The 27,962-nt window shown below is 43.5% G+C and overlaps 8 protein-coding genes across 8 annotated transcripts; 4 read left to right on the top strand and 4 right to left on the bottom strand.

The window, feature by feature from the left end:
• Nucleotides 1–197: 197 nt before the first annotated feature.
• On the bottom strand, nucleotides 198–4,481 carry EAE97_011819 (uncharacterized protein; the record flags this gene model as incomplete). The annotated part of the gene is made up of 3 exons (XM_038882333.1): nucleotides 198–844; nucleotides 908–3,615; nucleotides 3,665–4,481. The coding sequence occupies 3 exons, from the start codon at nucleotides 4,479–4,481 to the stop codon at nucleotides 674–676; spliced, it is 3,696 nt and encodes a 1,231-aa protein (XP_038726825.1). The 3' UTR covers nucleotides 198–673.
• A 338-nt stretch (nucleotides 4,482–4,819) lies between these two features.
• On the top strand, nucleotides 4,820–6,319 carry EAE97_011818 (uncharacterized protein; the record flags this gene model as incomplete). The annotated part of the gene is made up of 2 exons (XM_038882332.1): nucleotides 4,820–5,096; nucleotides 5,145–6,319. 2 exons carry the CDS (start codon nucleotides 4,820–4,822, stop codon nucleotides 6,317–6,319), a joined length of 1,452 nt encoding a protein of 483 aa, XP_038726824.1.
• A 339-nt stretch (nucleotides 6,320–6,658) lies between these two features.
• EAE97_011817 (uncharacterized protein) lies at nucleotides 6,659–7,366 on the bottom strand (the record flags this gene model as incomplete). The annotated part of the gene is made up of 3 exons (XM_038882331.1): nucleotides 6,659–6,877; nucleotides 6,981–7,179; nucleotides 7,335–7,366. The coding sequence occupies 3 exons, from the start codon at nucleotides 7,364–7,366 to the stop codon at nucleotides 6,659–6,661; spliced, it is 450 nt and encodes a 149-aa protein (XP_038726823.1).
• Nucleotides 7,367–10,259: 2,893 nt separating this feature from the next.
• On the top strand, nucleotides 10,260–10,619 carry EAE97_011816 (uncharacterized protein; the record flags this gene model as incomplete). Its single annotated transcript, XM_038882330.1, has 1 exon — nucleotides 10,260–10,619. The coding sequence occupies one exon, from the start codon at nucleotides 10,260–10,262 to the stop codon at nucleotides 10,617–10,619; it is 360 nt and encodes a 119-aa protein (XP_038726822.1).
• A 2,979-nt stretch (nucleotides 10,620–13,598) lies between these two features.
• EAE97_011815 (uncharacterized protein) lies at nucleotides 13,599–15,603 on the top strand (the record flags this gene model as incomplete). Its single annotated transcript, XM_038882329.1, has 4 exons — nucleotides 13,599–13,911; nucleotides 14,338–14,371; nucleotides 14,426–15,008; nucleotides 15,061–15,603. 4 exons carry the CDS (start codon nucleotides 13,599–13,601, stop codon nucleotides 15,601–15,603), a joined length of 1,473 nt encoding a protein of 490 aa, XP_038726821.1.
• A 2,712-nt stretch (nucleotides 15,604–18,315) lies between these two features.
• EAE97_011814 (uncharacterized protein) lies at nucleotides 18,316–18,993 on the bottom strand (the record flags this gene model as incomplete). Its single annotated transcript, XM_038882328.1, has 2 exons — nucleotides 18,316–18,789; nucleotides 18,949–18,993. The coding sequence occupies 2 exons, from the start codon at nucleotides 18,991–18,993 to the stop codon at nucleotides 18,316–18,318; spliced, it is 519 nt and encodes a 172-aa protein (XP_038726820.1).
• A 1,755-nt stretch (nucleotides 18,994–20,748) lies between these two features.
• Nucleotides 20,749–23,196, top strand: EAE97_011813 (uncharacterized protein; the record flags this gene model as incomplete). The annotated part of the gene is made up of 4 exons (XM_038882327.1): nucleotides 20,749–21,132; nucleotides 21,217–22,040; nucleotides 22,087–22,864; nucleotides 22,936–23,196. 4 exons carry the CDS (start codon nucleotides 20,749–20,751, stop codon nucleotides 23,194–23,196), a joined length of 2,247 nt encoding a protein of 748 aa, XP_038726819.1.
• A 923-nt stretch (nucleotides 23,197–24,119) lies between these two features.
• On the bottom strand, nucleotides 24,120–26,387 carry EAE97_011812 (uncharacterized protein; the record flags this gene model as incomplete). Its single annotated transcript, XM_038882326.1, has 3 exons — nucleotides 24,120–25,756; nucleotides 25,807–26,014; nucleotides 26,109–26,387. The coding sequence occupies 3 exons, from the start codon at nucleotides 26,385–26,387 to the stop codon at nucleotides 24,120–24,122; spliced, it is 2,124 nt and encodes a 707-aa protein (XP_038726818.1).
• Nucleotides 26,388–27,962: the final 1,575 nt, after the last annotated feature.

Raw genomic sequence — 27,962 nt, 5'->3', positions numbered from 1 at the left:
ATGTTGAAATTTCACCCTATCAATAGATAGTACAGTGAGTGTAAAATGATGTGATTACGATTCTACGCTACTCCCCTCTATTCTGTTCCTGACACTTCAATTCTTCCACTCTCAACAAATCATCACGATATCGCAATACACGCGAGGAAATGCAAACTGTCGTACTCACCTCATATCTGGTAGAAGAAAAAATTGAATGCCAAAAGCTCACCGAGGAAGTGGCCATTTCCCCTGGCCACTTCCCCGGTGAGCTCACTATATTTTTTCTCGGATGCTTCCAGTTCTCATCGAGAACTTAATGTTGAAAGGAAATCGTACCTAGTATTCTCTCGGTACAATTTTAAGAGCACTACATAATATACCTAACTGCGTGATCTAAGTGTAGAGAAGCTAGCTGAGGAGATGCACATTTTGATATAAGAAAAAAGTGTAAATATGACCCATTTCATCCTCATCTTCGAGATCATTTCAAAGTTTTCTCTTGGTATTGTATATGGAAAACCTTATATTCATCAAGATCATTAAAACATCATACAACCTAACGCCAGGTATCAGAAATCATTTCTCGATGATCATAACCTTAACACCGTAATCATCATTATCATCAACAATCCGATACAAGACAGCCCATTCCAGTTTTCATCTCTGCCTAAAACACACCTTTGATGTGAATTCAAGCACTAGCCTGTACAACTCTAAACCCTCCCTGTACCAACTTGGTAATCTCTTCATTTTTGTGTTGTAACAAACTCAAAGCATACGCGACATCGTTCCACTGTCTTTCGCTTTCACATCTAGCTAATCGAGCCGCCAGTTTATCGGCAAGTTGGCGGGCATGTTTATCCTAGTTATCAGATCAGTATCAATTCCCGTGAAATAAATAAACACAAAAATTGTAGCAACATACCTTTTCAATAAATCCAGCCAAGAACTTGATGATTCTCCTGAGAGCATCCTCTTCAAGCTCTTTCTCGGCACTCAACAAGCTGAACATATCAACAAAGTGATTATATACAGCATTGTCCTTCGTGCTCAGTTCAGTAAAGAACATCCTGCTCAAATCTGCAATACGTTTGTCGTCATCTTCGAGACACTTAGCCATCTCCCCTAGTTGTCCCTTAACCTTCACTTGACCGGCAAGAATGAGGAAAGTGAGAGTCATCAAACAAGTTCTCTTCACACTTGCATCCTTATCGTTCAATCGTCTGTAGAGGAAATCGGTATTTTCATCGATGAGATGATTAAAGCAGACGGCCATATCACCAAGAGCAATTACCACGTTTGAACGGATGATCGGGTCCTTCGATCGCTCCATAATAGTGATGAGAAGAGGAAGATTAGTTTCACAATATTCGGAGCTGACGCACATGAGCTTTGCCAAGCAAAGGGTAGCAGCTGCTTGAAGGTTGCGATCCTTGTAGGTTGTATTGTTAGAACAAATTTCAGCCACAAGTGGTCCAAAGTTAGCGAGTAGAGAATTTTTTCCAAATAGCAGTTCACGTTCCCTGATGTGTGACATGGCGTCCGTGAAATCATCTTCTGTTGTTCCTCCAATCATGTCGAGATCATCGGCAGCTTCTTTCGCGGCCTTGTCTGCTGGTGTCTCCGCTGCTTTGTTCTTTTCAGCGTCTACCTTTCGCCTCTTGAAATCCATTTCGCAAAGCTCAAGATGCACAATCTGCTTAATAGCAACATGTCCGACTATAAATAGAAGTTGCGATAATGCAACAGAACCCTTCTGCTTGTTTTCGGATGGTGCTGGAGTTTCAGTCTCCGCTGGTGGCGCTTCTTCTTCCCGTCCCTGCTCTTCGGCGTCTATATCCGGCATATCCACGTCCATCATATCTGTATCATTGTCCTCATCCAATTTAGGTTGAGGCGTTACCGCAGCTCGTCGCTGGAATACGTTTTTCGTCTTTCTTCGGAGGATCTCTGAGCAAAGGTTGTCTGGATGTTTCGAAAGGGCATAGATGGCACTAATCGCCTGTTCAGCTACACCATACCACTCTCTATTATCAGACTCCACTTCGATAATAGCAGCCAACTTTCCGAGGACGGCATGATCATTACTAAGCTTCGAAGTTTGCTGTGTCGCTTGCCTTCCAGTAGGGTTGATTCTTCGCAGGGCTAAGCATGTGAATTTGGCCAACTGCAAGTCTGATCTACCGAGACTCCCCAAACCAATCCTTAACATTGTCTCCATTTCCCCAACCACAATTTCCGGCTTTGCGGTAGCAAGCATACCTAACACAATGATTGCACCTCGTCTCTGACTCTTCGAAATTTCTCTCTTCTGGACTCCATAGACTTGCCACAGTTTTGAGATGACGAGATCCGGAATATGATTTGCCTTCATCATGGTGCTTAATAGTTGTTCAAGAGAGGTTAATTCTGCCGGTGTCGCTCCAAACGTCAAACTAATCATATTACGTGCAACGTAATTCGCAGCATCATTTCCACTGTATGTATCAGGGGCCTCAAAAAAGAGACGTTTGTAACAATCAATAAGATGATTTTGAACGCCCTTTCCTTCGTCACTATTACCCTTGGTCCAAATTAGACGTAACATTCTTCTGATGCCAAGCTTATTTTGTTCGATATTGTAAGCATCGCCAACTTCGAAGTAGTCCATAGCCTCAATAACCTCGCTTTTATTCTTCGATCCGAGCAGTTGACAGATAATGGTAGTAGCTCCATGTAAAACTTCAATAAATTTAAGAGCCTCAACATAGTATCGCCTGGTCAAAGTTAATTTGTTGATAGCCTCTGAAGTAGCAGCTTCTTCTTGTGCTTTTTTGATTGCCGCAATCTTTTCCTCGTCGCTCATGGGTGCTTGAGCCTTCTTGGGAGAATCCGATTCTAGAACAGTAGCATCGTCTAGTAGTTGGGCATCTGCTTCTGCTGTGGTGGTATCAGCTAAGCCAGCTGCGTCGGCTGGAGGCTTAAGTGCATTCAGCTCCGCATCAACGGCTTCTAACCGAGAATTCCACTCCCTGAAATTCAACTGTGATCCGTGCATTAAACTAAATGGATGAGTTTTGATCAAGGTTCCCAAGAGTTTGACGGCATTTCGGCGGACATTGCTACTCTTATCCTCTAAACTTCGCGCGGCTAATTCGGCGACTCTCTGTCGACGCTTTGGAAACTTTTGTTCGAGTTCACAAAGCTTGATATAAACTTGGATTGCTCGACATCTACAGTAAGGGTTGATATCCAAGAATCGTTCCTCCAATACGTCAAAGAATGCATTGAGTTGCGATTTATGGTTGTCGCCACGTTCTTCCTGCTTACTCAGGTCTGCTATGAGATTTCCACAGATTTCGATGAGAGCACATCGTACTGCGTAGTTTTCGCTGTCCAGTTGTTTTGCCAGCATAGTCATTTGCTTGATAACCAGCCTAGGAGCGAGCTCAGAGAGTTTGACGATAAACGCTGAAACCGACTTCGGTCCTTTGGTATCGTTACTATTGAATTCTTTGTTGCTAAGCTCTCGAATGATTTCGTCCGATAATTGAGGATAATCATATTGCTCTGATAGAATATGCAAAAATTCGGCCATAGGTTCGGCCAAATGCTCAAAGTAGGTCAAATTCTGCACGATGGATATTTGTGCAGCTATCATTTAGTCAGTTCAAACCCCTTCAAACGGCTGAAAATAACCTACCGTAACCGTGGCCATGATGCTTAACAGCAATGCAGAGCACTTTGAAAGCGTGCATCCGAATTGCTGTATTCTTAACTCTTTGCTCACTTTCTAGTACCATATACACAGGTCTCGTAAATAGACTAATAAATGTATCCCTTTCGGATGTTGTTAGAAATATCTTTGAAAGCTTTAACTTTAAGACCTTGCACATAGTATCAAGTGCTGTTTGTAATTGAGCAGATGAGTCCCAGTTCTCGTTTTTTGCACTTGCTTTAGCTTTTGAGGCCTTGCCTCTTCCACGAGCCACCGAAGCAGTTGTCGACTTCTCGGCCGCCTTCGTTTCCACCGCTGCGATCGTCCATTGTAATAGGAATCCAAAGATCTCCAGTAATTGTTTATGGTGAGCGACTAATTCCTGTTCATCTGTTTCGAGATCGTTATGGATGATATCCGCTTCGGCAGAAAGACCGGAGACTATGAGGTCAAATATTTTACTCAAGGCATGTGTGGGTAGGGCGGAAGAGGATCTAGAAAGTTTGAAAAGTTCAGAATCTGGTTCGGTGGGGTAATTTTGAGTAGATTGAGGACAAACTGGTACACACTTTAGCAGGAATTGCAAAGAATCAAATGATGAACTTCTTGTTATGGCATCTGGATTCTCTGCAACTGAATCCACGATGGGGTTAAGGACACTGTTGACCAGGGCATTTGTGAGTGATTCGGGGTCATTTTCGCAATCGACAAGGTTGGAATCTGCCTCTGGTGTCGGAACAGTAGCGGGGTCGCTCATATAATGCTTAAGAGCATCATTGATATCGAAATCTATCGTATCCATGTTGTCGACAATGACGACCTATCCAGAATCGCAGTAGAATACATAAACCAAGGTTGTGTATTGTCGTTGATTTATTTGTTTGATCGAGTGAAGTTTGCGATAATAGTTGCTAGGGGTTTTGTGTTTATTGATGTTGACTTTCTACCACTTCAAGACTAGCGCCTAGAATCTGCACCGCGATTTGACCGCGACTTGAAGACCCCGCCAAAAATCATATACAGCGAACAATAAATTACTACTTCGTGGATTCTACTAAGCAAACCGATCGAGATCTCGGCTCCATTCAGTGATGGGTCTTTAAGAATCTCAATTTATTCAAGATTCTATTCCATAGCAATATGTCAACAGCACGTCAACGTCAAGGGAATGCCAAAAATTCTTTTCAAATTCACAATGACGAGACAAATCAAGAAGAGGCAATGAATGAAGAGGGCGTCGAGAATGATGAGTCAAGAATTGAAGATAACGAAAGGCTGCAAGATGAAGGATATTCGGAAGACTCTGACGAAAGCGATGATGCTGTTGATGCTGCTACTGCAGAAGATATCGCCAAATTTGAAGCAACTTTCAAGGGCATAAAGGATCGGTTTCGGCTGATAAATCGTATTGGAGAGGGTAAATCAAGCAACTGTATGTTATAGTATGTTTATTAACGCGATCTAGGTACATTCTCTACCGTTTACAAAGCAGAAGATCTTTTATATGAGCATTACGATAATGATTGGGACATTGAAGAGAAAGAACATTCCGCATGGACGTCACCGCCCGTGAAAAAAGGGAGGACCGGTGGAATTCGAGAAGTCTTGGACCAATATAATCAACATCGCCGTGGGAAAAAATATGTTGCCATAAAGAAAATTTATGTTACAAGCAGTCCAACTCGAATTCTCAATGAGCTAGAACTCTTAAACGACCTCCGAGGCTGCGATTCAGTCTGCCCTCTCATTACAGCATTTAGACATACCGATCAAGTAGTTGCAGTCTTACCATATTTCAGACATACGGATTTCAGGGAATATTTCAGGAAGATGAAAGTCTCTGACATGCAGGTGTATTTTCGGTCGTTGTTCACCGCTTTAAAGGCCGTTCATGCGCAGGGTATTCTTCATCGGGACATCAAGCCGACGAATTTCCTTTATGAGCCAGATAAGAAAAGGGGCGTACTTGTGGACTTCGGATTAGCAGAGCGAGAAGAAGAGGATTGCAAATCTTGTCTGTGTACACGAGATTATGACACACGCAAGAGGAAGCTGGAGAATAGTGTAGCCGTTCAAAATTTGCCATCGGCTGGCTATCCAAAACATGACAGTCGACCATCGCGGCGTGCAAATCGAGCTGGAACTCGTGGGTTTCGGGCTCCCGAGGTGCTTTTCAAGTGTCAAGAGCAAAGGACGAAAATTGACATCTGGTCTGCCGGAGTAATACTTTTGACTATACTTTCAAAACGTTTCCCGTTCTTTAATTCGGCTGACGATGTTGAGGCAATGATTGAGATTGCTACCATATTTGGAGTCAAGAGAATGAAGAACTGTGCTTATCTTCACGGGACTGTTTTCGAAACCAATATTCCTACGATTGGCCAGGCTGGGTTCGCGTTGGAGAAAATCATCCTATGGTCAACATGTAGAAATGATGGAGGACCAGATGGAGCGGAACAGCCATTGACTAAGGAAGAGAAACTGGCCGTAGAATTTCTGGAGCGCTGCTTGGAGCTCAATCCACACAAACGTATTAGCGCGGAAGATGCCTTGAATCATCCATTCCTTCTGGAACCAACGCAAGATGACATCAAGAACGAAGATTATGATGAGGACGAATTGAGTATGATTCCAGCGTAATGAATGGCTTTATTGGCGCATTTGGGATTATGGGGAGTATGGTAAATTTGTTTTGGGACTTTATTGTATATATTAGTATTGTGAGGACATGGAGATCTTGCATGCCGGTCCTTAAGATACTGTTTTACATAGCACCCAATCTGGGTGTAGAGGTTTCTTCAAAAAGCGAACCTTCTCTCAGATAGTATAGCACCCATAGTAATGAAAATCAATTCACCAACGAAAAAATGGTTTCATAATTCCTTTCATTTTCATCAAGAACTCCAATAGCCATTTGTTCAGAAGCCATTTATGGTATTTTGAGAAAACCTATAATCCATTCGCTATGAATTTTCCCATTTATGCAACCAATTCAACAACTCCTCCAGCCTCTGTGATCTTTCTCTCTGCCTCCTTGCTGAACCATCTTGCGCGTACAACCAATGGTATTTCTGGGATTCTACCCTTTCCGAGAACTTTTGAGTAGCCGAGTGGGAGGAGGTCGAGGACTGGCACGGTGTCTTTCTTTTCGCCGGAAAGATATTCATCACGCTTCTCGATTGGGACGAGGGACCAAAGCTAGAGAACAATATTAGTAAACGTACTTTTGTGCTATATTCATCGCATCTCAAAAGTTTCTCAACTTCCCCCGCGATCCAAATCATCGTAGAACGGAACGTACCTTGTCAAGGTTGACAACTGGCTTCCAGAAGTGGTTGCCTTGCTTGTGGAAGTATCTCATACCGACCTTTCCGAAGTAACCTGGATGGTACTTATCCATGTTGGTTCGGTGGTGATGTTGACCACCAGCAAGACCACGACCACCTGGATGCTTGCGGTGCTTTCCTACACGACCTTTACCGGCGGAAACATGACCGCGGCTATACAGAAAAAAATCTCGTCAGCTTCAATTCTTTTTCAATCCTTCATCCAATAAACTATCAACAACTTCGAGGGGAATTGATCTGGGCGCGCGCGCTCAATCGGTTTGTAATTTTGTCGATAGGAAATTGCGATTTCGAGGGATAGAACGTACTGCTTGCGGGTTTTGCTCAAATGGGTAGGCATCTTGTCGTTGAAAGAGTGCCGTGTGGTTGTCGATGTCTTTGGTGAGACTTTGAAAGTTCGAAAAATGTTAATAGGAATTCAAGCAATTGTGTGGGCGCACGTGGACGCTAGTAAGCGAACAAATAAAATAGTTTTTGCCTCAGGTCCCACGGTTCCATTTCTTCTCACGAACCCTCGCCATGCTCTCTCTCTCTCGCTCTCTCTCTTTAATCTCGAAATTAGTTTTCTTGATTTCTATTCATTTTTTCAATCTTAATGGGTTGGACAAAGTTGACAAATATATATCATTTGATCATAATTTCAAATGCTCAATAAATCCCGAGACTCTATAGAGAAATTACAATATATCATGATCCAGGTGATATATTCAGTCGATAGCTGGCAATCCCCAGATTACCTGGGTCTATAATCATCATCAGTCTACCCTCGTGGTACGCGTTAGAAATCAAGTATTGCGCTACCAGTGTGGAACAATCTTTGTACTCTATTGGCCTATTCTTGTGTGTTGTACGAATGCAATGTAGGATGCATCCGCAAAACTCTTGTCGTGGGCGAAGTCTCTCTTGATGCGAAATGCTTACAAAATAAATTCCCATAAGCCTACCATTTTTCTGAAATCAACCCGTTTTTTGTCATTTCGAGTTCTAAGATGACTTTTCCCAGGACGTGGGGATTGGAACCATTCGGCATCTGCTAAACATTTCGCTGTCATCTTGACTTGACATCTGGTTTAAGGATCGCGATTTTTTGCGCGGATTGTATGACCAAAGCATCCGGTTTTGATTCGCTCGTTCCATATTCTCATACTGTTCTCTTGTATACACAGCTGAATAGTCATATCAAGCACACCATGACAATTAGTTATGGCAATCAGCCTAGCATGGCCCGAGGACACGAAAATGCGAGCACATTCTCACAAAATAATGCCTCACAAAGTAATCCTGAATGTAATAATTTGTTGTCGCAAAATTCGATTGACATCCAGGGCTCACCCCAATCCATTTGTGTCAATGGTCCCGGTGTGGATGTACCTTTCCATTCGCTAGATTCCTGCAAGATCCATAAATCACGACACTACGTGAAATAAATGGTGAATTGCATGGCAACCCCTCTGGTTTTTGATATCGCGCGTTTTGTGCGGGTATGCTCTAGCCATTGGGCATCACCTTTATTTCTCCTCCCTTGATAAAACTGCGGATGGGTCACCATTACGCCAGCAATTGGTTATCAAGTTTGGTACTATGTTTGTTTATGCCACTGCTTCACTATTTGCAGCCGCAATAGGAGCAGCTTACGATCAGCACTTATGGACGTCGCTCAGACAGTATCCTTTCTCACTCAAAGGGCTTGACGATCTTTTTGCTTGAAACTAACACCTACGGGTTTCTTCAATGTTGAAGTACCCGCATATGCTAAATCGGTTGTACTATCATTAGCATTGTGTTCCTAATAGGAACTCCCCCCTCCTACAGAGTAAGTCACGACTGTTGTTTTTTATCTCTCGCACAGGTTGGTAGCTCTAGCAACTATTGCACCGCCTGCTAGTTTATCTGTGGTCCTAGGAATTTCTATTGAAATCCAGCCGGCGGAAGTTCCAACTCTCGACTGGAGCTCGGAAGGTTTCTAACTATCCAATGTTCGATACAATTGGTTGGTGCTCGGAAGGAGCGTACTATTCAAGGCTCGATGCAATCGCTCGGCCGACAGGCGAACTTTCCGCACTTACAGCATCTGCAGCCGAAAGGCTGGATGCTCTTCCGCATTATATACTGGCCGATAATTCCTGTGACTACTTACAGTTTGGGGGCCGACCATAAAATGTTCAACATCAACAGAGGTTCAAAAGCAAAATTTCAACAGATTTTCCGCCTCACTTCCTGTTGATACAATAGCGCTTGATTCACCTCCATTCCCAGACACTATTCTTATTCCTAATTCAACCTTGTTTTCCTCTTTTGAACCTGGCTTTCCAATGCTTATGTTTTCTCTATTGACGCCGTCCTTTGCGGAGTTTGACCCCTTAGGTTTCGATAGTCAGAACCTCTGGTCTCTAACGTCTAATTCAAGTATCCATTCGAAACCAAAAATAAAATTATGGGTATAGACCTCGCGAGATAATCTCGTATACTCGTTAGATAACACATCTTACAAAGTAGATTCTGATATCGAAAATGGCGATCAAACAATCACCAGTCTTCAAATCACACGGTTTGAGCCTATACTAATGGAGTCTTACGCTGACGCCTTCGACTACTCCAAGCCTTGTCCATGTACTGAACATTACTTCTACATCGTATCGTTTGTAGCTTTATGCAACATCGTACTGAGTAGCATTACTGTGCGTGAAGAGTTTTCTGAAGCTAGTGGGAAACCTCTAATCCACGAATTTTCTAGCTTGAAATCAAGAAGTAGGCTCAACGCATGTAGGAATGTAGGGATTTTACTAACAGTCTGTGGAAAGACGAATTTGTGAAAAGCATCACTAGTGAGTGTCACTGGATAGAGGACTATGACTGCAATACAACCCGCTTCACTGTGTGTTTCAGCTTGTCGATGTTTGGCCAGCAAAGTCTGCCAATCAATGCCACTGCCAAAATATTTGACAAGTCTCAATTCATGTGTCGCAATCGAACTTTGAATCGAGCAATTGATGATCTCTATGAAAACTTCACCATAAGCATGCTCAGCGCAACTCAACTGACGTGAGCAACTTTCAAAAACTTGAAGTTTTCGCAGAATTCAAATTCCTCTAGCATTATCATTACTACTGTATCTTGGAAATCAGTGTAGGGTAGCAATAAGCAACACCACAAAAGAAGAGAGTATTTTTACCCAGTTACAGGCGGCCGTGTTAACAGTCATTTTACAGGAAATTAAAATACGTCAATGTAACATGTGGAAGATCAACAAACACTTTACGCTATCCTACAGCATCGCGGCTTTCGTAGCTTCCATGAGTATCATCATAGGCATATCATCATGCATCAGCAATGGCGTCACTCATAGCACCGCTTTCTCAGCTCTCGTCGCCACGACGTGCAACCCCGAACTCGATGCTCTATACAAGGATCATTGCATGGGCCCACTACCCACTGACAAGGAAATGGTAAAGACGAGACTGAGATTTGGAGAGCTGGAAAAGGATCCTGTGGAGGAAATGGCAGGGATGGATGGGAATGTTGAAGTTGAACATCTGGCATTTGGTGTTGAGGATAATGTGATGAGATTGAGAAAGCCTGAGGTTTATACTTGAAGTAAGACATGCTTATATGGGGTATGAAAAGATTGTGTCTTAGAAATGAGCATTCCCTGTGACTGGAAAATGGAGGAGGGTCTCGGACATACGGGATGTAAGGAATGTACGAACATTTGGTTTTGTTCCAATTTATAGATGGCCATAAAGTAACATAAATGTTCGGGATAGGAGTTTATACTCATGTATACGAGAGATCCGCCCAGAACGAAACGTGCTCTGATTCCATAGCAATACGCTACAGCTATTCAGCTCATCTCATTGCATTAGGCAATCTACAAGCTCTCATCTTTCGTTCTCTATTCAAGTCACTGTAAGACACTCGACCATATGACACATCGGTTGAGGTAATTAGATCTGACTTGCTCTGTTACACTTTCGAGACAACGTATACTTCACACACTATCAAATCAACCTCCAGTAGCTCTTTCTTATTTCTTCGCTTCACAAACTCACCCAAGATACCAAACCTACCACACTCATCAAGTGACCAACTGACCCGCACTCAGCCCCTTCGATACATTATGTTATACCCCAAGCCCCGAAATTGGTGAACCTTATGGAATTATCTCTGATAGAAAGATATTAGCTTGTAGTTGATTCGGTGCTTCCTTCATGGTAAGTTTTATTGCATATCTGAATCTGGAAAGGTTCGAAAAGACCTAAAAAGATCAGTAATCTCACTATTCAATGCAAAGTATTCAATGCAAAGTATTCAATGCAAAGTATTCAATGCAAAGTATTCAATGCAAAGTATTCAATGCAAAGTATTCAATGCAACAATGTGGATGGTTTGAATTCGCTTCAGAATGATTTTATGTAAAATCTCTATTTTATTTAGGTGCATTAGTGTATTCACACCTTTCTACGAAGTATAAGGAATCCTTTAATCCAGGATCACTCATGCAAAAGCAAGAGTTAAGTTTACACATTCCCATCCAAAAATAAACATACTCCCGGTGAGCCCGCAGACAAACCTTTCAATGCCCCGTCCGCCCGGAAAACTTATCCTTCAGCGCACCCGGATAATACCACATTAAATCCACACCTCCTTACCGCCATTTCACACATCCGTATCCGTGTCCTCATCCGCATCCGTCCGTGTCTCATCCATGATCCATTCATCCCTCCCTCCATACCCAAAAATCAGGGCCGGCTCGCCAGGGCCCATCACCATGCCATGCACGGCTCCCACCTGCAATCAAAAGCTACACACAGACGCAAACTCAATTATTCATCTTGGATTCTTGGCATGCATCCCTACCCGCTCTCGCTCGGCACACTTCCCTTTTCTACTCGGTGCTCAGGGCTCACTTACCATGCAGCATTTACGCTTTCTTTACCCAAGAAATCCTCACACCTTTCATATTAATATCGTTCGACAGCGACATCGGCTTCGACTTCATCCTCTCTCCTTCTCATTCGTCCTGTGATATCATCCCGGCAGGCTACTCCCGTCTTGGCTTCTGTCAGTGTCAGTGCCTGTGTTAGTCTGTTGCATAATATCCATAAAGTATAGCGAGTGACCCTTTATTTCGACATGTCTTAGGTAGGTACTCGCACTGTACGTATATTGGGCTTCGAGCACCAGACCAGTAGCTTGAACTCGTCGTACGTACCAAGTATGATAGTAGATATCCTTTCAAAGATAAGAGTAGGAAAATAATAGATTACCGGTAATAGATTGGCGTTCTGTACTTGAGTGAAATATTGCAGTTGTAATCAGACAGCGGGGTTGCAACCCCGCGTTTTTGCTTTTGCCTTTGTTTTTTTTGCTGTCCATACGTTTGTTTGTCATCAGAGGTGATCTGCTATCGATTTGGGTTTGTATGTATGGATGGATGCATCTGCCTCTCTATTCGTCTATGATCATCCCAACTTCCTCAATCCTTCGCGACGCATCAATTTTGTCCCCTCGATAGCAAAGCAATCAGTCAAGTCAGGTAGGTAGTCGAAAGAATTACAACTATAAGCCCGAGTATATAGATATACATAATAATAGGAATAAACAATCCGATTACTCACCTCCATGTATCATATATCTCTTTTCTTCAATACCGACCTATACATCAATTTCTACAACCAAAGATTTCGGTTACTGTACTCGGGTTTCGATGTATATCTGCATATGCTCTCCTCGCCTACCAAGATACCCGAATCCTCAGCACTCCAGCCATCCATCCATCACCTCGCTCACTATTCTATGCTCTCACACTCAACCTCATATTCATATAAACATATAAACATACAAATCCACCTACCTGCATCCCCTCCTCATCCCCATCCCCATCCCCTCACCCCCACCCTCGGCCCCAACATCCGAGCCGGGAATAAAATCTCCCATCACCATTACCATTACCTACCTACCAGACACCAAAGAGTAGTACACCAGAGAGTAGTACACTACTCAGTCAATACTTACTTACTCAGTCCCTACCCAGTACCTACATATCTAGTAACCACACACCACACCCTCACCTCAAATCGGCGTGTGAAGATTGCAAATCAAAAGTCAAAGATCAAAGATCAAAAAGCAAAAAGCAAAAATCCATATGGAAATAGAAACCTATCTATCTGCTTTTCCAATCTATAAAAATCGACAATCGCCCTGCGTTATAATATCCTCACACATCTACATACATACATACATCTACAAATCATCTACCCCTTCATATCATCCGAGCTTCAACTCCATTCCCCTACGATATTTTCTTCAAGACTTGCTCGCTCGGTGTGGGGGATCCACTTTATCTACCGGTATCTATCTATCAATCAACCCATCATTTTTATCTATGACTCCTACAAGTGAATGCTTCAGACGATGAATTTTTTCCCTCTCTCTCCGAGGATTCCAATTTTTAGATAGATTCTTTTATATAAATCAAGATTCTTCTGTTAGAAAGCTTGCTGGATTTCAGAATATTATATTATATCACACCATACCATATACATAAGCCCCAATTGGGATCTCCATCCAAAATGGCGAACTACAATCCCAATCCCAATTCCAATCCCATGCATCGAGAAACCTCCACCGAAGAAACCTACATCACCTACCCATACCTCGCATCCAATCCAACACAAAACTCCGATCCCGACAAAGAAATCGCCACCTCACCCCACGATCACGATCACTCCGATCCCGAGCTAAGCACCGGCTCCGAGGAAAAAGACGCAGCATTTGCAGAAACGCTAGCGCGGAGAACTCGAACCAATGGAACTCAGGCGACGACCGCGAGTTGGAGAGCTCTGGGGCCGCCGCCGGATGGAGGAATGAAAGCTTGGGTGCAAGGTACGTTTTCAGTTTTTTTTTTTTTTTTTTTTTTGCGGGGTAAGAAGCGGGAGGTGGGATTGGAGAAGGGATGAAACGATAAATACGTGTGAGGAAGTTTGTGGCTTGAAAAGGAGAAGGGAAGGAGCACCGTTGAAATGGCGAGAAAATGTAGGGAGAGCATTGAGAGAGCAGACACCGAAATATCTCGCGTGATAGTAGTCGTCATCCGAAGTAGCAGTGTGCAACCCTCGCAAGTGCAGGTACAAGTCCAAGGAAAACTGCGAACATAGATGCGAGAAGAAAAATACAAGACAAATGAGAATACCGCGCCGAAGTACGCCTAAACTGTAAATTAAATTGAATTGCAGAAAATTGCTAGGGAGATGTCAGTGGTTTAATATTAGATCTTACCGAATCATGCATTGACTTCATTGATTTCCACAGTCATCCTCAGTCATCTCGTCATCATGAACACATGGTAAGTATTCCCAACCATTTTCAATACCTCGCATTCAATCTGACACCACCACAGGGGGTTCATAAACTCTTTCGGCGTCTTCCAAACGTACTACGTCACCAGCCTCAACCGCCCCGCCTCCGATATCTCCTGGATCGGCTCCGTGCAAATCTTCCTCCTCTTTTTCGTCGGTACCTTTACCGGGCGTCTTACCGACGCTGGATATTTCCGCTCCGTATTCCTCATCGGCACCATTATCGGTCTCGTCGGAATCTTCATGACCTCCATCTCCACGACCTATTGGCAAGTATTCCTGGCGCAAGGAATTTGTATGGGTCTCGGTAATGGCTGTTTATTTTGTCCTGCTCTTGCAACTCTCAGTACGTATTTTAGTACCAAGAAGAGTTTAGTGATAGGGATTGCGGCTGCGGGAAGTGCAACTGGTGGTGTGATTTTTCCAATTATGGTGCAGCAGTTATTGCCCAAAATTGGATATGGGTGGACGATGAGATCGCTGGGTCTTATTCAATTAGTGTGTCTTGGAATTTGCAATATTGGGATCAAGCAGAGAGTTCCTCCGAGGAAGAGTGGTGCTTTGATAGACTATCCATCATTCAAAGATGCTCCATATGTGTTATTTGCAATTGGGATGTTTTTCGTAAGTTGTGGCAATCATGTGTTAATTGACACACACTGACGATAGCAAACAGAACTTTTGGGGCTTATACTTTGGTTTCTATTACCTTGGAGCGTACGCAAGATCAATCATCGGATTGCCACTTGCAGAATCGATAAATATAATAATCATACTGAATGCCGTTGGGGTAGTAGGTCGCGTCCTACCAAACCACCTGGCAGATCGAGTATTTGGACCCCTGAATACACTTATTCCAATGGCAATCATAGACAGCCTTCTCTGCTTCTGCTGGATTGCCGTATCATCAAGAGGTGGTTTGTATGCATGGTCGGTTATGTATGGAATCTTTGCGGCAGGTATCCAAGGACTCTTTCCAGCCACCTTAAGTAGTCTCACCACAGACCTGAGAAAAGCTGGCGTTAGAATGGGAATGGTATTTACCGTTGTAAGTTTTGCTGTCTTGACAGGTCCTCCTATCGGAGGAGTGTTGATTCAAAAGAAAAATGGGGGATATGAGTACGCGCAAATCTTTGCCGCTGCTGACTTGCTCATTGGGACTGCATTCTTGATAATGGCAAGGTTAGCTAAATCCAAGAAGTTGTTTACTAAGATGTGAGAAGAGTGGAGGTCCAAGCTAGACTGCTATTATGATTGCGGCTATTAGTCTGTCTCATTGTACCATTAGATTAGATAAATACGAGTCCCGGGGCGTTTGTCGTCGGATGTTTCCGGTAGTTAAATGATACCCGCGCTGCGCTCGTTGAACACGCAAGCTAAGATTAAACCTTCTGGGGTAAACAAGACATGACTGACTACAAGCCCCATCAACCCCAGCCACAAGAGATGATTATTAGGGTTTTCATAACATTGTGTAAGCACTCCCTATTTAGTATTCACCGATGGTGTCACCGATAGTGAAAGATAAATGCAGGTGAAAAAGCTTTCAACCTTTCCTGACATCATCTGCGGCATACTAATCCAGATGCGTAAGTATGGAAGCGATTCACATTTCCAGATCGGCTTCCTTACCGCATCTGCTCAAAATTGGTAAAGCGGAGATTTCCTTTGTGTCCATTTGTGGGATACCCGCTATCCGTAGATAATTCGGTACAATTTGAAGAGCAGAGCCCCATAATATGACCGAAGCAACACGTGAATTGTGGTGCTGTAAGGGTGCAACCAAAATGAAATCATGAAAGTTAAAAGGCTGAGCGTTCAAGGTTGACTTCGAGAGAGTGGGCCCTGTGAAGGGGTATTGACACATCGACCGCATTGTAAGCATGCACGCGTAGCTACCATGCCTAGTTAGCCACGCATAAGCATGGTACTGATGGGTCCAGGGTTCATTCAATGTTTCCGCAAATTTGTCCCTAACCAGTAAGCTGCAACTCACTACTGTAGTCATGGGTATTACCCTTCGACAACCAAGTCGACGACAGTTGGGGAAAGTGAAGCCAGAAAATAAACCTTAAGCAAATGAAGCAACCCGCTACCGGAATTCAGGAACGTGCTATTCCAAGATCTAGGCCAAGAAAACACGTTGGCACCAGATTGAATAGCCAAAAGCTGAGTGGAAGACCTCAAATTGCGATAAAACAAAAGCCCATTTTGTTGCTTTGAAAACTCAACAGTGATATTTGAAACCCCATGGATAGCTTGAGCCTTGTCGACAACCATCAGTGTTTGCAGGCATTTGCCGGCAAGTTACAAACTTACAGTCACTAAAATCTTTAATAAATGTTCCACCTTGCCAAGAGTGATGGTAAGCTTCAACCCACGAAGGCCATGGCCATACTTAGAAAGTACCTAGTAAGTAAGGCTTAGCTTGCCTGTGTGCACATTGGGAGGCTACGACCGTCGAAGTCTTGTATACTCGTAGGCTTGGGTGTTGGCATTTCTGTGCTACAAACATCCCGACTTTTAGGAGAATACCGGTAAGGTTAAATTGATGCTAGCTAGTCTAATGCTAGAAAATAAGTCAGCTTGGTTGCTCTCGTTTGTGGTGTGACATCTCAAAGACAAATGAGATAGGACACTGCAGTCTCTCAGTAGCCCTATCTGCTCTTTTCCTTTGCTTAGAAAGAGGGATTTTATGCATATATTGCAAAGCTGTAAGACAGCAATGATCTTGCTGGCTTTGTTGTTGTTCCAAGTACTCTAATAAGCCTATAGCCTTATGAGTACGTGCAGGATGAACCGATGTTGCCGCATAATTCTTCACCCGATTTTTCCCTATAAATATCATGCTTTCCGATATATCTCGTATACGCACGGTATTGGCGGTAGCTGAAAGGGTTGATTTGACGCATGCATGCATGGTATTTGGAAAGAAAGATGACAGCGGGGCGACGGGTGACGTTTGAAGTTGAGACTTGTCATTGGGAATGATTTACCAATAGAGGACTTGGTGAACGGACGGGTACGACCCATCATACGATCTTGCTACCCTTCTTTTTGGTTGCAACGTAGGCTCAATAAACCTTGAAAGATCGATGGTAGGACCCCTCTCAGGGAAAAGCTTATGCAGCTGTAGATTGTGATTTTTGCGATCGACTCCCTTGTGCAAAAATGGAATCCAATCAAAACTTGAGTATAAATCTTACCCAAAACTCTAAAAGATGAAGCGTATGAGGAGGAAACATTGATTTTCGTAATTACCTCGAGTTGCCTCGATGATCCTGCTTCATTTAGCGGTCAAGAGATCAAACGCAATCTCATAGAGATGATGTTACTTTCGTACGGATGGCATGGTATAATGGCCCGACTCCCAGAAAGTAGTTGGAGTAAGGTGTTGAACCTTATGTAGAGATATCCCCAGCCCAGCGTCTTCAGCTTGTTACAGATCACATTAGTGACAAAGTCTGACAAAATGAGTATGGAGCATTTGAGACCTGTCAACGGGAGAGCGTCATGCTGGGTGTAGCTATTGGTGGAGGAAATCTCAAGAGCAATGAGTCCATGGCAAGATGGGTAAGATGGGGAAAGACTCAGCATTCGGATCCAAATGAAGTTGTTGATGGAGTTTTGGTATGTGCGTCGTGCGGCGTGCGGCATGCGCACTGCATTCAATTTGTGACGAGAAAACATGACTCGCAGCTAATAAAGTTTATTGCGATGTGAAGAATCAAGATTGATGAATGAAGTCTGGAAGAAGCTTAGGAGATTTGTGTATCTCGTGTATTTGCATCAGTTGCGCGATTTGCTCAATCGGCCTCACCGTAAAGATTACACATTCCCTGGCGAGCCCGGGTAGGTGCATGTAGAGGAAAACTCTAAATTGTATCAGATGCTGCATCAAAGTTCTACACTGCAACCTTCCGGACTTGACCTAACGGGCCACAATCACTACTGCTGCTTGCTGCTGCTGCTGATGGTGACGATCATGATGATGATGATGATGATGATAATGCCGATGACGACGATGAAGCAGTGTGATGAAAGAAGTCAGAGAGATACCGTTATCGAGGTATTTCCTTTGATACGTAAGTGCTTGAGTTGGGAAAAAACTGTAGCCAGGAGAAGGAGATAGGGAATTTATCAAGTATTTCTCTCTCTCTCCCTCCCTCTCTCTCTCGGTCCTTTTTACCACGAACAACATGAGAAATGTGACATTGTGACTTCCAAGCATGCATGCACATGTCGGGGTCCAAAGCAACTTGCGTCCTTGTTCTCCGTCTGCTTCTTCTTCTGCTTCTTCTTCTGCTTCTTCTTCTTCTTCATTCCATGCAAGATATTTGGGCTCGGGAAGCAAAACTCTGGAATCTGCAGTCTGTACCCAATATCTGGTCAACGTTCCCGCATCCTATGCTGTATTGGAGAAAGAATGCATAAGCTTATAATATAAATTCAGGATTTAGAAACCAAATCAATCTAACGGTTTTCTAGAAGCCGCCATCCCCGCCTAAAATGTTCGAAATGGCGGTGCATCAATGCATAAGTCAGGTCCCCAGAGATCATTTACTGGAAGAGGATTGGTTTTGAGATGGGTGTTTAAAGAATTCTCCATGATGCATTTAAAAGATTTTAGTCTGTATGAGAAAAAGATACCGGGAGAGAGATAGACAATAAGATGTTGATAATTCATTAGATAATCCAAACTATGCAGGTGTGAGTTGTAGTTAGTTGTACTTTGACTGTTCAATGCTCATATGAGAAGAAGGATCTTTTAGTCCGTCGATCTGGATGGATCTGGATGGACTCTGTCGATGATGCTATTCGTAGTTCCTCGTAGATATCACGGCCAAATGGAAATACCTTGGAACGACCGTAATGTCTAACTGCTTTGATCTGTGGAATGTCTACTGGCGCTCTACTGTTTTGGCTGACTATCTCGCCAACCCATTCTTCAAAGTTCATACCTTGGTCCATCGTTCTCGATACCCATAGTTTCCTATATCCGTAGTTCCCTTCATCAAAGTTCAAACTATATTTCAAATGTAATCAAGCAATCACATATACCTGGCAGGCTGGATCTGGCTCCTGGCTTCTGGATTCTGGATACTGGATACTTGCCCCGAATTAGGTTCATCTTGTCAAACTCATTTTAGTTACTCTGTCACAGAGATTCCATCCAATATCTGTCTACGTTCAAGTTTCATCACACATAGATTATTACAGCCTCACCAAGAAATCCAACGTCTAATAGCCAATATCCAGTCACCAGTCTCCAGTATCCAGTCTCCAGTAGCCAATATCCAATATCCAACATCGTAGTAATATCCCACATCTCAGAAAGTATAATAGAGTTCTATCAGAAACCACAGATCATCAATGGTACCCAACTGCCCTTGTATCACAACACCGTCAGGGATTCCTCTCATTCCTCTTATTTCTCACAATTGTCACTGCCATCGACATCCACAAATACCTAGGTGATCATTCCCACTTGAGCCACTGTCCTCCTTAAGAACCATTCACGAATCACAATCCCCTCCAAAGCGTCCCATCCATGAGTCTATATACGACGAATCCCAACTTGTCCGAATTGATCATCCCAAGGATTTCCACCTTTCATTGAGTAAATGCTCTTTTTACTTTCTGTCCCTCCCCGAAAACGTCAAGCTCTCCCTCTCACTCAAATTTACAAGGGTTTACATCGATAGCAACCCTGTAAACGTGTAAATATTTGTCTCTTATCCCCCCAATATTCGACATTCAAAAAGCGGTTGGATTGTAGGAAGAAGAAGAGAAAGAAGAAGAAGAAAAAGCAGAAGAAAAAGTTGGTTGAATCTTATACAGACCTACATACCTACATATACTCGAGTACAACTTTACACATTCACCATCGGCTTCTTCTTCAATTGATTCTTGCATTTGATAGGACGACAGTGAAGAGTTTTATATTCCAATTCTTTCTTCTAGAATTCTCTTCGAAAGGGGTTGAGCCTACCTATTAATCTTTTTATTTATTTATTTGTTTGTTTGTCTGTCTGTCTGTCGTGGGTTGTGTTGTTTGTTGAAATCATTCATCCATCCATTCACTGCTCGATCCTCTCCAGTACCCGTGTTATATATGTATAACTGCTGGTGTACCACTCACTACTTCCCACGTCTAAACTTCGATCCGAAAACTCAACCAACTCCATACCTACCGACTACAAGTTCCGATTAAGAAAAATAAAAAATTCGTATCAGAACACCAAGGGAAAAAGAAAATCCACTCCCCCTCCCACTTTCTTCCCCAATTCTACCGGATTTGCACCGGTATACATCCTTCGCCGACCAAAAAAATAAAATAACTTCAGGGATTTCTATTGGCAAGATGTCCAACTACCCAGTTCCGAATGGTCACAATAACAATAACAATGGCTACAATTCCTTGCCATTGCACGGTCCGACATCAATCCCATCGCCAAATGATTCTTTGATTTCCCACAATCAACAGCTTCAACACCAGCATCAACAACAGCTCGGCATACCTGTCTCACCCTCTTTTCAATATGATCCTCAAATGGGAGCTCCACAGGGTCAGCCATCACCCCAAATGCCCCCACCAATGCAACAGTACAATGATGGAATGACGAATGGCCATGATAGTTTACCCATTCAAACTGGAACACCATCATCCATGAATGGAACCGGAGAAGTACCAAAAGGAAATAGATTACGGAAAGCATGCGATTCATGCAGCATCAGAAAAGTCAAGGTGAGTCTACAAAAATTCAAAAGCATCCATATTTTATGTTTACATATTGCGGGGTAAATACTAAACATTTATTTTTCTTCATAGTGCGATGAGTCTGGTCCTCCATGTCGAGCATGCGCTGCACTAGATATTCCATGTACTTTCGATAGACCAAGTCGTCGCAGAGGTCCACCAAATCGACATGCGGAAGCAGTAAAAAAGAGAAGACTCGAGATTGAATCTTCGGGTGGCGCATCTTACTCCTCTCCGACATCACCAAACAATGTTGCTGCGACGTTGGCATCGTTCTCCTCACATGCAGTTCTATCTGCCGAATCGATATTGCCACTGGCTACTCTCGAGCTCTTCGTGGATGATTTCTTCACATACATACATCCTCTCGCCCCGTTCCCACATGAGCCTTCATTCCGAGTCGCACTCAAAAATCGAGAAGACCTAACGAATTCATCCTTTCTTGCATTGTTGGCATCGATGGTTGGAATATTGGTAGCATCATTTCCTAGAAAGCCTAGGCTACATCTCAAAGCTCAACATCGAGAACATCTGTTCCCACATTCGCTCAATTTGGTCGAAAGATGTCATAAAGTGGCAGTTGAAGCTAGGGGTGCCGGATATCTCGATAAGGATCTTTCAGTCTACGATGCAGCTACAAGTTATTTTTTGGGATTGTCAGGCGCATACACATTCAATTGGAGACAATGTAGATTGTATTTTGGAGAAACATTAAACGTTTTAAGAATGTTGGGAGCACATAGAACCAAGAATACTGGTGGGATGACTACCTTAGGCCATCTTCCTGCAACGTTTGGTGCTGAAAGCCCTCAATATGTTGATCAGCCTGAACCTGTCGATTGTATTCGTCAAGAGATTGGCAGAAGATTATTCTGGGTTATGTTTGTTGGTATTCGGTATGTAATTCTATCCCCCTCGTGAAATGTCCTACTGATGAACAAGATCAATGCAACAAATAGGTGCAACATTCGGTGAACTTCTGATCCCGCCACCAACCCCAAACGAACCATACCCTCCACTACCCGTGGAAGTTGACGATGAATACATTTTTGTAGATCACATCCAATCGCAGCCTGAAGGCATCTTGTCAGGCATTGTTGGATTTAACATGGGTGTTAAGATCTACATGACATGCACACCTCTTTCAACGATGGAAGTTGCATACGGAATTGATCAAGTCTTCGACTATCAACGTCAACGAAGGGTGCTCTCACAATGTCTTAACGCTGCCAAACACGTTCTGGACCAATTACCAAATGAGCTGATGCTTCTCCAAAATTCCGAATCAGGAGAGTTTGGTCAACGAAACGAAGCTTACTATCCACCTTTGGAAGGGTTCCCGGGTGCTCGTGCAGGTGGAATCGAAGGACAATCTTGGAATGGGGTCACCGGAGATGAGAAGAGAAGGAGACAATACGAAATTATGAAATCTAATATTTACGCTAGTCAGCTGGCCACCAGGTCATATCTTGTTGAGAAGTACTGGAACCTTCAAGACGCCTACGAGCAGCTCAAAGCTAAAGCAGGCGGCTCAGGGGATCTCAAATTAGGATCTCCAGGTCTGATCGCAAGTGGTTTGGATGAAATGCTGCCACGATCAGCAACAGAAGATTCAATCGAGTCTATCGTCATGAATGAAAGGGAGAGCATTGTGAAGGATTTGCTGAAGGCGCTAAGTTGTCTTCAACAAGTAAACATGGAACCTAATGGTGGCAGCTTTGTTCGTTAACCCTTCCCTTTTAATTTCTCATGTGTTTTTATTTACGGGCTTACTAATAATTTCTGCTATAGGTTAATAAAATCCGCCAAATAGCGTCAACTTTAGTCGATACCCCGCAAAATCGCAAAGGGCCTTTTGCATTACAAACTGAAGAGTACCTAGCCAAATTCCTGGATATCTTGATGAAACTTGAGAGAGCTAGCCCGGCCGGTGCTAGGAGTGAGAGTGCTGATGGTGTGATTGATGAGGAAGAAGAATTAAGTAGTTGGGCCGATCTCAGAGAATATCAGACGAGATTCGCACAATCTGGAGGATTCTTGAACGAATTGTAAGATCAGAGAGAGAGAGAGAGAGAGAGAGAGAGAGAAGAAGAGAGAGAAATGATTTATGCGTTTGCAATGGAATGTCACGGAAAAATTGGGCAAATGGGGTTCGGGCGCAGATCTTCTTATTGTAAAATGGATGGACGGATGGATGGGCAGATGATAGGTTTTGTGGCATGGGATATCTATGTATGATGGTGAACGAGATTGGGATTTGAGTGAAGCAGATGGAGTGGTTGGATCCACAATGTTCATACGGGAATTCAATCTATGGCAGGATGGCAAACGAAAAAAAAAAAAGATTCGCACAAATGGTTTTTGGGGGACTGGATGGGGGTATGGATTGGGCTTGGTAGCTGGATCGGCTACAGTATTTACTTTGGTATTTTGTGGTACTCTGTACTGGACCATCGGTACATTTCTGCAACCGCACATCGCGCATGGGGGATTCACAGGGGCAATCAATGCAATTTGCACATGCAGTACGACAATTCATGTAGAATAAGAAACAAGAAATAAATAATATCCACATCAGCATGTCCAATACAATCTATATGAGGTTCAGTATATGTGACTCGTCAGCAAGAACACACGAGATAATTTATTCCTATCACGAGTTTACACACCTCACATCCACCTCTTCCTCTCACACATCACAAATGAAGATCAAACGCAGCAGCAAAAAATTTGGAGTACAATATATATTTCTACATGACTTTCAGCTAAAAAGGATCCCCTTCCTTGGGGTTGGTAGGTAGCTAGCCATTCTCCTGGTATATCCGTGTTTCCCAACGCCTTCTATATACATCTCAAGCAATTCCAAACGCCGTACATGTAGAATATGACTAACCCCTATGAAACATCATCGTCATCGTATCAACTTCGTAGCTGGCAATTATATTTGTTGTCAAGCTCACTTCCTCGCATCTCACTTACAATTTGCTTCCCTCCTTAACACAGCATACATTTCCGCTGGATCCAATTACCGCCTCGCCAGCCTCCTGCTTGTGCTGTGCCGCGCTATCCTTGGCCAAGACACTCTTGTTGAAGCTTTGCTCCGAGGGTGGCACATCCAACGCGGGGTTCTTGGTGAAGAAATTGACTGGTTTCAACCCAACCTTGATGATCTCCACCGGCATGACGGGGAAATCTTCAATCCGTGGTACGTGGTTGATACCAAATTGGACCCAGACGACAATGTCATCATCTTGCACGTTATCCTGACGATCAGCGAAAGAACGCACACCGGTACCACCGCGCGATTGGTTGGTGTATTTTCCTCCCGCGTAGAGCTCGCCGTCCCGGTAGGATGTGACATAAATGTTGTGGTCTGCGAATTCGGCGCGTTTGTGGTGGAAAGATTCCTTGTCCGCGAGCATCTTTTGGAAGGGAGGAACGTGAATTTTGTAGGCGACAGGTTTTCCGTTGATTGGGTTCTTGACAGAGGAGTTCTGGATCTTGAAAGTGCGGTTGACGTCGTAGTTGAGATCGTAACCGCCGGAGACGGTGATAGGCTTGGTTTCAACAGTGTAACCGACACCGTGGGGGTTGAAGTCGCTGCGTGGCATGGGGTGCGCTTCGTCGTAGACAACGGTGTTGAGAGGGCCGTCAAGCATAGGGTCCACGCGGAGAGAAAATATGTGTTGATGGTGGGCGGCAAGAACACCGGGGTGAACGACTGTGCCCCATGGGACGGTGAGACCTTCATCGATAGGTTGGGTGGAGAGGATACCGGTGGCGCGGACCTCGTACATAAGTTCACCGGCTTGGTTGAATTGGAAGGCGAGAATGTATTCGTAGTTTGCGACGGTGAGAATGGATTGGAGGACGAGCTCTCTGTTACGGACGACGGCTGCACGGCCGGTTCTGTAGTTTGTGTGTTTCCATCCGATACCATTGTCTTGTTCATGAATACAGACTACGTTTGGCATTTCAAGTACTCCTCCTTTGTCATCATTGAGAACGGCGGAGAGGTAGTGGATTGAACCAAGACAATCACATCCGAGTTGAAGGTTGTTTGCAGTGATACCTGCACCTACATCACCGAGATCGAAAGCAGCCTTTCTGTGGAATGGGTTACGAGGATCGGCATATGGAATGTTCATATCCGAAAGAGACAATCTGTAGAAAAGAGGGCGCCCATCATAGTGAACGTCGTAGAGGACCATGCCTTCTCTCAAGTTGAAACCAACCTTGAAGCTCCATTTTTGCCACTCGATAGTATGTCCCTGCTCACTGAACTTGGTAACTTCAAATGAAGCACCTTCTGGCTGGATAACGTTCAATGGCTTGAGATCTTTTCGGAGATCTTGTGCTTCTGGGATGTATTCGTTTGGAGGTTGAACTTTGTATGGTGAGATTTCCTTGATTGTGTTGTCGGCTCCAGTTGGCACGATATCGATACGTGTAACTTTCATGGTCTCGGCACTGACGACGGGGGAAATGGTAAGAGGCATAGCGTAATGGTTACCATCGACCTCATTGGGGTTCTTGGGGTCTCGAATGTAAAGGAAACATTGGAAATAACGTTTATCGTCAGTGAAAAGTCCCTCGTTAACTCCATCGGAACCTGGAAATTGTCAGTACAACTTTCATTCGAAATGGCTAAGGTGAATCTACCATAAATCCATGGGTCGCAAACAACTACAGTGCCTTCTGGCAGTTGAAGCTTTGCGATTGCGGCTTTTACTCCTTCATCTTCCAGGGCAATTAACTCGACTGCTACCAATTCTTCCGAGTCGGCACCACTGTGAACATTGGGGCCAAGTCTGACATTGCTTTCTACCTGTCCAGCAGACAAGTTGACAATAGCTTCGTGTAATTTATCCTATAGAAGGTATATCAGTATCAGTTTCCAAGCGATTTAAACCAATTGCCACTCGAAAAAATAGACATGAAGGAACTCAAGCAACTAGACTTACAGTGTTCTTAATATAGTAAACCACGAAACTCCTTCTATCAATCTTTGGGAGAGCAGTTCCGGAATGCTCAGCAGCGAGAAATGGGACCAATTCAGCCTTTTTTGGTTCCTCGAGGGTAATACTCTTGAATTGAAGCGTAACCTCAGCAGGCCATGAACTCTTGATAATCTGCGAACTCTGCAAGATCTCTGCAGCAGTCAATGGACCGAGAGGATGTTCCACGGTAGTTTTCTTGCCTCCCACGAATGGGAGGGAAGTTGAAACTTCGGCTGTAGACATTGTATGCGTTGTGGAAGCGAGTATCCAAAAGCTGCTCAGAAAAAATACAATGTTAAAATATGAGATGGAAAGACGAAAAAACGAGGGGTCCCTCAATATATATACACGGCTCCTAGCTGCCGGAGTAATGAGCCAAGATCTTTGTATTTCAATTATGAATGAATATTGTACGATAACTTTCCATTGTAATCTATTGGACCCCTCTTTCGAATCATAGCATTCGCATAATCTTATCGTTGTCCTGTTAGATACTGCATGTATTTTTCATGTTTATGTGCCTGTAGTAACCCCACTTCACTTCAGTTCATCCACCTATCTTTTATCATTCGCATGGACATTCCAAAAGGAGCAACGCGGGGTCGGAATAGTGATGATAGATCACTAGTAGATCTTTGATTCAAGAATCTGCTGCGAATGAAGATAAGTGGGTTAGCAATAGTAAATATTTACTTGATGTTTGCTTGTCATATGTATTATCGTTGTTTGTGAAACAGATAGGGTTTGGCATCTTAAACTTTAGACGCATTTCGATGTGTCGACGGCGATGTGGATTGTGTGCATCGAGTTCATGATATCGGAAATGCTCCGATGTTTTGTGGAATTTCTGACTCCGTGATTCGCATGGACTTTCCTAAAAGAGCTTTCGGTTATCCCGGTTATATCATTCTTATCTACGCTTGCATATCCGAACAGTGATAGTCGATTGTTTCCATAATGTTTCTTATTCATTGTCGCATATTCATTCATGGATAGTAGACAAAAGTGCAAGCGAAGGGCAAAGCGCATATGGGCAGTGGCAAAACTATTCTTCTTGTGATTTCTTCGTAACTGGAACGCCACCTTGAAAATTTCCCTACATCTTGTCTTCAGAATCTACACGAACAGCGGTTGCTGCGGCCGACATCATGGTTTACGGTGCCAGTTTGAAGCAGTCTGCTGTGCTACTCTTGTATATTCTAGGAGTTGGAGGGACTGACTGATTCCTTGATCGAACAATGTCAACATGACCGACCCTCTGACAAGATCGTCAACTTGAATGAGCTACAACTGTTACGAGTCTGGTGGGCGTCTCGCATCCATGCGTGCCACTGCATCATCCAAGTATAAAAGATGTCCGTCCGTCAAAAGTTTGATTGGGTTCGTGATCATTAAATTTCGGATCACTTGTTATCCTTCACAAGACGGAAGCGAATCACAAACAAGAAGAAAAGAAAATGCTCATTCGAATAGTATGGACATCTTTGTTTGCCTGGGAAATATCGAATTCCTGCGGTACAAGAAGCGAGGTCTTTTCATACATATCTCTACACCCGAAAAATATAATCCCCATGATTAATGTTGTGTTTTTCTCATTCATATAAAAACAAACCAATACAGTCCCTGTATCTCAAAGTCACCTGAGTAAATCTGCCAACTATGTTTGAATATCCGGAACATTTCTGAATCAGTCTAATTATGACCACGATGATCCATTCACAGAACACAGGCGAGTTGCAAGCGAAAACTGAAAGGGGCGAAGCGACAGTGAATGCAATGCAACATATCTTGGTTATGGATCACGAATAGGTATGGAAG

The sequence above is a fragment of the Botrytis byssoidea genome, assembly GCF_014898295.1.
Source record: "Botrytis byssoidea strain MUCL 94 chromosome Unknown BBYS_042, whole genome shotgun sequence".
Taxonomy (NCBI): domain Eukaryota; kingdom Fungi; phylum Ascomycota; class Leotiomycetes; order Helotiales; family Sclerotiniaceae; genus Botrytis; species Botrytis byssoidea.
The sequence above is the reverse complement of the archived record's forward strand: the minus strand, read 5'-3'. Positions and strand labels throughout refer to the sequence as shown.